At 27.2% G+C, this 10,465-nt stretch overlaps 1 protein-coding gene across 3 annotated transcripts in view; it reads right to left on the reverse strand.

Moving 5' to 3' along the window:
- LOC135931627 (ral GTPase-activating protein subunit alpha-1-like) overlaps positions 1–6,232 on the reverse strand; it is a 40,717-nt gene extending 34,485 nt beyond the window's left edge. Inside the window, exons 1-8 of one of the 3 annotated variants that reach the window (XM_065468863.1) lie at positions 5,998–6,232; positions 5,626–5,735; positions 5,402–5,558; positions 4,983–5,249; positions 4,530–4,753; positions 2,490–2,561; positions 806–841; positions 178–399 (exon numbers count right to left, since the gene is read on the reverse strand). In XM_065468863.1, coding sequence (XP_065324935.1) covers positions 178–399; positions 806–841; positions 2,490–2,561; positions 4,530–4,753; positions 4,983–5,249; positions 5,402–5,558; positions 5,626–5,658 — 1,011 coding nt within the window. In that variant the 5' untranslated portion in view covers positions 5,659–5,735; positions 5,998–6,232. Of the gene's footprint in view, positions 1–177; positions 400–805; positions 842–2,489; positions 2,562–4,529; positions 4,754–4,982; positions 5,250–5,401; positions 5,559–5,625; positions 5,736–5,997 lie in introns of those variants that run through there. The other 2 variants (XM_065468864.1, XM_065468865.1) reach the window with 2 other exon arrangements.
- Between the last annotated feature and the right edge of the window lie 4,233 nt (positions 6,233–10,465).

The following is a 10,465-nucleotide window of genomic DNA, read 5'->3' on the forward strand; positions in this document are numbered from 1 at the left end:
AACAATAAATTCCCTAAAAAGCTAGCTGGATAGATACGCGTGTATTTGGAAAAGAAAATGAATGAATCTCATCGCTCAGGATCGTGGAAAATTGCGAAAAAAAGAATTAGAGTAGCAGACTGGCCTTATCGGATTAAACCTGGAAAAAGTTATTAACCGAATAAAATAATTATAAACTTGATCGTCGAGAGTGAGCGCAGGTTTTCCCATCCTGTTCTTAATGTTGATCGATTGCAATGTCACGTCCGGGACCGGCGAGGGTACTATGAGAAATACCTGGCCTATGACGCACAATAACACCCTAACACACTTTTGAAAGCCTGCTTCGATTTGCCGCGGGTTTTGTCTGCTATTAATTTCTGGTTCTTCTTGCATGAACAAGGGTCTATATTCAGCATCCTAATGTAAAACCAGTTTTTTTTTAAAATGTTAAATAAAAGTCTATAACGGTGTTTTTTTGGTTGAATACAATCAATTTGCATTTTAAGTAATTTTATTCTTAGAATTACCTTTTTCAGTAATCATAAATTTAGCTCAAGTATAAATAATATGGGATAATGCCATATCAGGACATTCTAGAGTTTGAGCGCATAATGTTAAAAGAGCAAGCGAAAATCGATGGATTTTTTTAAATATTTTTGAGCGTTTGCATATTAAAAATTCAATCGTCTGCTTGTTAGTTATATTGATTAAACTAATAAGCAGACTGTATAATTTTTAATATGGAAGCAAAAGCTGGAGATATCCAATTTTTTTTTGTAAATCGATTTTTAAGATGCTTGATTTTTGGCATACTATCTTTTACCTTATGAACTCGCGAACGATTTGGTATTGCCTCAGCCTAAGCGAAATAAAAATAACATATTATATCAATTGATGATAGATTATATTTGGATTCAATAAATAAAGAGAATAATACTACAATTATCACGATTTAAAACTAATTCATTTCATATACCGCTGGAGGAATATTATAGTGATCTAATCATTGTTTAGAACATTTGGATCCGGACTCAGTGGAGGGTTCAGGGTGTCAAAAAAGTATTCCCGTGGAATATTATTTTTCTTCACATTTTTCAAAATTGGTTTTTATACTTTAATTTCATAGGTAATATTTTATTATAAAATAATACTTTATTAAAACGATTTATTGAGTTTGAAAGATTTCTGTATAGATCTTATAGGCACATGTTAAGTCGTATTGTCTAAATATGATTGGAATCAATTAAAACCTTACTAGTATTGTAACATCTAATATATCAATACTAAGATTGCAATCAGAACAATGTTTATCTGATTTTTTATGGCACATGGGTTAAATGCCGATTAGATTTATAAAAATTAACTAGTTCTTTTTCATACAAAATATTATGAAAATTTTAGAGCAAAAACTGTTTGCAAAACAGTGTAGTATATTATATGCCTCTATATTTAGACCCATATCATGTTCTAATGAATATTGAGCAAAAACAGATGGCTAAAGACCATCTTAAATAATTATAGCATAAGTAACACTCCATCCTTTACAACATATTAGGCTACTACTACATCAACTGATTGTATTGATAACAATAGACATTGAAAATTTACTTTTAGATAGAGAAAAGAAAATTATCATCAGATAAGAAGGAATCACAAATTCCGGTTATATCTTTAATCAAAAAGTTTTCACAGGTTAAGAGAATAAGGATGCAAATATTTTAAAATTCTGGGAAAAAAATCATTCAATATATCCAGAACTATATATCATTTAGAATCGTGTGGGTAGGGTTGCTTAAAAGCCAGATTCGGGTCGATTTTCAAAAACGACCCGACTAAAATTCTAAATAATATTATGTAAGACTAGAGATTTTAGTCATAGGTGGCAGCTTTTACCAAATCTCGAGGTTTACATGTTATTATGGCTAAAAACTTAATCAAAAATCGACCCAAATCAGGCTTTTTATCAAAGGTCATGGGGTACCAGCGACACAATGAATTATAAAGATAGCTATTTATGTTAGGTCAGCTTGAAAGGTGCATTTTCTTCTTTGAAATACGTATTGTATTTTAAAAGATATTTGATTGTACGATTAAATAAACATTCAAAAAATAAATTAATTTTTAAACTTTTTGCTTGTAAATTATGTGTGTATTTATATGGAGTATAAAAATATATAAATGATAAAAAAAAATTGTGTTATTTTGAGTCGATATTTTTTTATATTCTAAACCCTGAATCCGGATCCTAATACTAATTTTATTCCCTAACCCGGACCCTTTTTTTTATGAAACTCAAAGGGTTCAAAAATAAAAATTATAAATTAAGAATATATAATAATGTAAATAAAAATGAATTCTTGATTTTTATTGTTTATATAGAACAATTTAGCAATTTGAATTATTTTTTTAAAAAAAAACATTTAACTAGGTGAATAAAGAATAGAAACACTATTTACTCAATCACGGTATTATTACAAGATAATAAATAAAATATTATTTTTAAAAACCAATAGCCAGGAACGAATGAGTTGCACCATTTGCTCTTTCACGTTGTAAGTTATCGTTGGCATCCTTAAACCCTTTACAAATATAACAAAAAAAAATTTATATTATTATGACTAACATAAGAGATATTTTCGTCTATAAGTAGTTTATTAAGAATACAAACTTTTTTTAAATTAAATTTTGATAGGTAGGTACACAAGGCTATATCCAATCTTTCTAAAAAATTCGAAAAGTTTTGAAACTTTAATAAGTATGTTAAAATTTTTCTAGAATTATATTTTTGACATGTTTTTATTTTTATATTAAAGCTTATTTCCTCTTTTTCGATAAAGATTCATTGTGATTCAAATTTAAAAGATAATAAAAAAATAATTAATCTCGAAACGGGCCATGTCACCAGCTGATTTGTAATGACTATTCAAAAGACATTTTATTGAATGAATCGTCAATCTAAAAAATTCTTATGTTATTGACTTAAGTAAAAAAATTTTAAATTTTATTTTATATTTTCCATCTATAGTTTTTTGTTTTTAAAAAAAAAGAAACTAAATCCCCCCCCCCCCCCAAAAAGGAAGATAATTTTTATTTTATTTATAAATTTATTACATATATAAAAGTATATGTGTCGTTTGGTATATGAAATCCATAGTAATTCGTAAATCAATTATTGAGGAAATTTTTAAAAAATCTAATTTGACCAGAAATTACTCCAGCATGAGTACCAACGCTTTGAATTTTCTGACATTTTTGCCATGAAAACTTTTAAACTACACTTAATTTATCTCCCATTTTAATATAGATTTATTTTAATTATATATTGAAAAAAAATTACACAAAATTGAATGGCAAAATATTGCCTAAAATTTACAGGGTACGTTATTCTACATATGCCGGAAAACACATTTCTCAAAAATCAGACTTTCTTAATCTATACGCTCCGAATAAATGTTAGAAAATTGAGACATTTCGAATTTCATGATTGTAGAGGTTAATAAAATTTTATTTCTATATGGGTAACTACCCCATGAGAAAAATAATGAATGTTGGCTACTCTGCCCAATCTCTCCTTAAATATAAGAATTTTGTTTGAAATAAATAAAATGCACATGCGTTGTGCTTTAAACAATTCTGATATAACAAAATTTGCTTGTTTAATTAAGCCTCTTAACAGTAATAAGTCATGAAAAGGTGAATAGTGGTCTGATTATTGGTCCAATGCATAATTTCTTAAAGTTAGTAATAACTCCATGGATTCCAATTCCTACTCAATAGATAGGGCATCCTTTGATCATATTTTCGTCGATCATGTTAGACGACATCATTATTAATAAGAATTTTTATGCAGGTAATTATTTATGCATTTATTTTATATATCAGATAATTCCAAGTAATATTTAATAATATTCAAGAAATAATCTTAATTACAACTTAAATGGACCAATAAAAAAAGTGAACGGATTTATAATTAGTCACCTAATATGACATATATTATTTTTTTTATAAAAATAAAAATAGCTTTGAATAAAATATGGTAACGTTTTTTTCATTACTTTTTTTTAATAACTGTGCATCTGATATAAAATCATAATATATCGTCGGTCTATAATTGGAGTGCTCCACTTGCGCAAATGTTTAAAATGAGAAAATCAACATTAAAGTTTAAAAAGTTATTGATCAATTTTGGCAATAACTTTGGCAAAAGTTAATATCTTTTAATCTAGTTTTTATTTCTGGGAATAAATACGTTATTATCCACTTCTAACTTAAAAATTTTGAAAATGTCGAGTGGAGCACTCCAATTCTAGACCGGCGGTATATTAATTTAACGTAGAAATATGGAATCGATAAATGGACGAGTCAGGCTGGCACAACTAATTAATTAATCGTAAATATTGGCACCTTTACTAAAAAACAAAAATTCCAAAGCCCGTTATTCAGCAAAGCTCGTATATAATTTATTTTCAACCCCTCCCCCCCCCCCCCCCCATATGTCAAGATGCCAAAATATTTTATTATGAATATAATCTATATTTATTTAAAACCAAACGAATAGCGTTGAGTATGAAGTTGATATTTTGGCGATCAGAACTCAACAAAAAATCTCTGAATATGTGTATAGTTATAATCTTATTGTTGAGTTCCGTGTTTTCACCCAAACGATTTCCGGAAGAGCCTAGAGTTGTACTGGTATTCGCACTATCTCCGGAGTAAAAAGATTCGTTCTCAAATGCTGAGGGTATACTACTGCTTTTCACAGACGGGCTAGCTTTGAACGTGTGGTTATATTTTTAAATATTTGTTTATGGTATTATTTTAATACTTTTACAAGTATTAATCCGATTATAAAATTCCCGTTTAAAAAACATTTTAGCCTCCCTCCCCCCAACGGGTTTAAATTTATGATATACAAAATCATATAAAATCTGATTAGTATCCTTTTTTTGACCACCCTCCCTTTACCAAGAAAATATGAATGAAATGCGAAAATATTTTACTACTATCATGATCCATTGTTTTGGGAGGAATATAATTTTTATTATCAGACAAAGTGTGAGATTGGTTGTTGGCCAAATATATTTTAGACGGGTTATGTCTGTGGACTTGATGTTGATGTTCCATCATGTGAGTAGTGAGTTCTTTAATGGGGGAGCGGCAATATTTTAGGAGCCATGTTAAAAAACATCTTTGATATTCGGTAGATAGGTTTGAGGGGGACTTTTTATGGCTAAGGCTAGGAAGTGTAAGCTCGTTATTGGCCAAAACTTGTTTTAATGATCATAAAATTTTTAAATATTAAATTAGACAAAACATCTTTCACAAATTAAAATTTCCTTATTTGAATAAATATATCTATATTTTTTTAGATTATATGTTTTATGGGAAAATAATTTTATATCCAATATTTGAAAATTACTTAAAAGTGGATTGTAGTCTAGAGAATAGAGATCAATATTGTATTTCGGTGGACTCATGGGAAATATGCGTGGATAAATCAGGTTAGATATTTTGTAAAATATTGTTTTTAAGCTGATAAGTTTTAGGGAATCGTCATGCCACATTATATTATTAATCTTAACATTTTTTTTTTAAATTAAGGAATTAGATATATGCATCTAATTCTAATATTAATATTATTACCTCCCAAATACTTGTTTCAAGGATAAGCTCCATCAAATGTATTGCTTGTGCTGTAGTGAAATTATTATCTCCAGCTGGGAATATAGGTGTTAAATCTGAGGGGTAAAGTGCTTTAGCCCAAAATATTTAAATTTTTTATTTACCATTGTTTAAAAACTATGAATTAATAAAATAAATTATGATAAAGATTTGGTCAAACTTCTAACTAATAGATTTTTATATTGTTAAAGCAGAAAAATGCATAAGAGGCATAGCTCAGGTTTGGGTGACATAATTTTTAATGGTTCAGGTTCTGTATAATCATGGTAAATATCAGTTTAAAGGTTTGGTTCATGATCAGTTTGGTTGGATATTGTTAAAATAATAATATACCATGTGGTATGATTTCTTTTGGTGCCAGTGGCTGATTATTCTTTGCTGGTGTGGGTAAGCCAGATATAATATTTAGATTGTTTGAAGTTAAAAAAAAATTCCCAGTTTTTAATATTAATTTATCACAAATTTTTGAATAATATTCATTGTATCTACTATCATTTGTAATTGATGGTATCAATGATATAAATGTGTTATCTAGAATAACATCATCATTGTAATTTCTATAATTATTATCTTTTTGGGTTATCACTATTGTATACCAAATAATAAATAATTTATATCCTTTTTCTTTAATCTATAAGCATATTTTTTTAAATAATATATGTTAACTAAATTAAACAAATATAAATATACCTTTAATATATTAAATGGGGAATAGATTTGATATAAAAATCTACCTATGATAAATATAACTCTCCATATATATACTTTTAAATTACCAATACTATGAAATTGCCATTTATCATTGATTATATCAGGTAATGAATAAAATAACACCTATTTATAATATTTAGTTTTTATTAAAAATTTAATTTTACTTCAATTATTCTTAATATATTTTCTATTTCTTCTTTAAATGTCTTAGAATCTAACAAATCATTAAAAGTATACAATTTATTTGATCAAACTTTTTTGCTTAATAATATCATTGTAGTAATCATAAAGCAAATGATATATTAAAAGACTATTTTGCTCGATAGTAATTTTAATATCAATGATATCAGGAGAATCTGCAAGAAAATATTTAATTATTTTAATTAATATATAAAACCTATCAAAGCTTTGAGGTATTTAATTTTGCTAGTTATATCCTTCTTGTTATCTTTTATTTTGAATAACAATTTTGAAATATCCGAGCCCTGCTTTTTAGGAAACATATTTAGCATATGTTTTTATATGTTATCAATCAACTAGGAACATATTATTTTTCTTAATTTGTGCAGTTTTGTCGAGCAGCTCGATTTAAAAACTACTACACCATCGCATACCTATTTATATATAGCAGAAAGGTTTGTTAACGAAATCTTTAATTTGGATAAACCTAAATTTAAAATTGATGAAATAAAGCTGTTTAATACCACTAAATTTATAAACGATTGCTTATTTTGAAGTGAAATAAAATATATTTTTTTTATATATTTTGACATTATTACCTTAATAATTAAATAAGAATCAACTTTAGAGTTAATAATATATATGTCTTAATTATTTTAGGGTAGTAACATTTTGATTTCAATTTTTTTGAAGAGAAGTATAGGGTAGGCATTTAAGGGGGTAATCTAGAGGTAAACAATATTTATTGGTGGATTTTCTATTGAATATTTAAATAAAATAGGGCAAAATATATTGCTGTTAAATATATTTTATTGTTTTCATTTTTCAAATAAAACTTATTTATTGATAATTTTCTATTTTTCAAATGTAATTTTAAAGGATTAGATATACTATCAGCAAGCTCATATGCCAAACAATTTACTATAATAATGCATTGCATATTGTAAATAAAGGAGTAAATATTCATATTTATAACTCTTTTCTTTTACATCTACTTTTCTTATATTTGGTAATAGAGTATTGATAATTTTAAAATATATGATTGGAGTGTTATTATAATTAAAAACGCGTAATTCAAAATGTGGAAATATCGCTGTCGAAGCCTACAAATTTTTTTAGGAGGATAGATATCGGTTTTTTAGGGGGGGTGGGTGTGGTTCCATTCTGTGAATATCCTGTCATGTAGATGCTATTTCCTTTGCATAAGAAATATTCAATAAAAAAATATTAAATATATAATTTGTTATACTAAAAACAGCCAACTTTCAAGTTTTCTTCAACCACTATAATTAAGGCTTGGCCTAAATAAAGTTATTGACTCTTCGGGCTCACGCTGCCTGCAACTTATATGGTCTTGTTAGGAATCATGAGGTTTTAAAGTCAATTCTAATGAACATAATATGAAATCAACTAGTTTTCTTATTAAATGTAATATGTAAATTTTATTATGTGGCAATTCAACGTATATTTATATATGTAATTTTTCTAATTATCCTAACTTAAATTTTTTCTTTTCTTCATTAGAAGAAAATGATAATTTAAATTCCCCAAAATATATTAATATAATAAGATTTTTAGTGGGTATCTTGACCCTTCTAGCTTTAATACCTCTCTTTTATTATTCAATCAATGTTTATAACAAAAAATTTTAGATTAAGCGAATATATAATTTCGAAAAGAAAAATGGCAAATTACACAAAAAAAAAGGGACAAGCAACAATAAAAAAATATAACATAATCGGTGGGATAAATATTGGGTATAGTCACGTAAATGATTATTCTAATAATTAGAAATGTTTTGTGTTAAGAATTTTTAATATGTTAGTTAAATTTTTCAGAGTAAATGAATAGCCCTGGTAATAATGGTATTGTAGTCGGCTCTGATAGGCCGGGCAAAAGAGATTGTCGATGGATTCAGCTCCAAAGGGTTTGCATTCTTTGATTAGTATTGTCAACGAGTCCCATATTACATCACTGTCTATTGCTTAGAATAAATCTTGTTATGTTCCTCCCAACCTCTTATTGTTCTTCAACCGGGTTTTCATCAGTAGGTATTATAGTTGTTAAACGGCTCGATTTGAGCCGTTAAAACGGTTAATTCAAAATTCTTAAACCTTGAGGCTTGGCTAATAGATGTTCAAACTTTTGTGCCATCTATGACAAAAATCATCAGCTTGCGTAGTATCAAATCGAGGAATTTAACAATATTAGTGAGCATCTAGTAGATTTTCTAGGATATTACTGTAAAATTAATTAGTCCGAACTTGATTAAAATTTGAGTGAGGATACTTTCAATGTAGGGGCTCTGGATCCTTGTTTTCTATAGATGTAGTATGTTACGGCAGAGTCGTGAATATGGTGTTTTTACCTCGGTTGATAGCCAGGATTGCGCTGATACCTCCCGCTAGAACTTTATTTGCATAGATGTGCTCGATGGCATTTTCTGGTATGTTGATGTTGAACAATAGCACTTCCTGATAGGATACCTATATATTTTCGCATCTCAGAAATAAACTTTAATATGGTCATCTCAAGCTTCTCTGTAAACTACGTGATGAGTGTGGTATTCGAGTAATGGGTTGTTGGAATGCGTCACGATGAGTTCAGCCTTCTCGGAGGCTAGGTAGGTAAAACGACAGAAGTTATTTTTGTTTTACAAAATATTAATATTTATAATATCTAATTCAATTTTATTTCCATTAAAGATATGTATAAGTAAAAAGAGATTTTTGCAAAATAACATTTTATATTTTTATACTATCAAATTTTATAGAAAATAATTAAATTCAAATTAAAAGTTTGAATGTTTATATTCATTATAAACAAACTTTTGTAAAATGTTTTCTGCTAATTATGTTTATAATACTTGACTTATTTATGTATCAGAACAGCTATTATTAACCCACTATCCTAATAATAATACAATTCTTTCAACAAAAGGCATTTAACAAGGGGACCCCCCTTCCACCCCCAATTTGTTCAATTAAACAAACTTTGAATATAATTAAAATAAGATATAGGCCCTTAAATTAGTAATACTACGATCATCATAACAAATCTCCCTAATTTCTTAATTTCGTCCACAGTAAAGTTCTCAATCTATAAAAGAAAACAATTAATCATTGAAATAAGTGCAAAATCAAAATTCTATTCCCAGGGTATAAACTTTAAAAAGCGTAGATATAAACAAAGTGAAGTATTTAGGTATTCCAGAGTGAACGATAGCTATATATAATTTTCAAGCAAGGATGCAATAATTTTTTATCGATGGTTTTAACAAAAAATATATAGATTTAAGAAAATAATCTATGAGAATTTTTCAGATAAAATATCAATTAATCTTTCAACATTAAATTCATAATCTTAGCAAATTCTCGCATCAAGTTTCCCAATCATGTTACTCTCATTGTGCTTCTTGAAGGCGTTTTTATCTTTTTAGAGTTCACAACAAACGTTAATTTGCATATTTATTGCAAAATGTTCAATTTTGTTGAATTTACAAACTCTTATATCTGAGCACGAATGAGACAACATTCAAGGTAGAGTGGGGTTTTCTGATCAGGCAAATTGTCATAAAGTTAGAAATAATCAGTGGAACATTGGAATAGGTAAAATTTTGTGTTTCATAATTCTTTCATATTGATATCTAAACAAAAATTTGCTATTATTTGTTTTATATTGATAAAAATTCTTTCTAATTTTTTTCATATATATTAAATACTCAGAAAATTTATTCTTCTATAAAATATTATGTGAAACAATCCAAAAAAACATCATTTAATTTTTAACAAATTTTTATCCAAAACTTTATTATAAATTATATAAAAAAATTAAAAAATGGGTTTTTACTTTTCTATTTTATAAATGCGTTCTTACTATTAATATTACTTTACTATAGTTTCATTTTAGC

The sequence above is a fragment of the Gordionus sp. m RMFG-2023 genome, chromosome 1 (assembly GCF_954871325.1).
Source record: "Gordionus sp. m RMFG-2023 chromosome 1, tfGorSpeb1-WG-v2, whole genome shotgun sequence".
Lineage (NCBI taxonomy): Eukaryota > Metazoa > Nematomorpha > Gordioida > Chordodea > Parachordodidae > Gordionus > Gordionus sp. m RMFG-2023.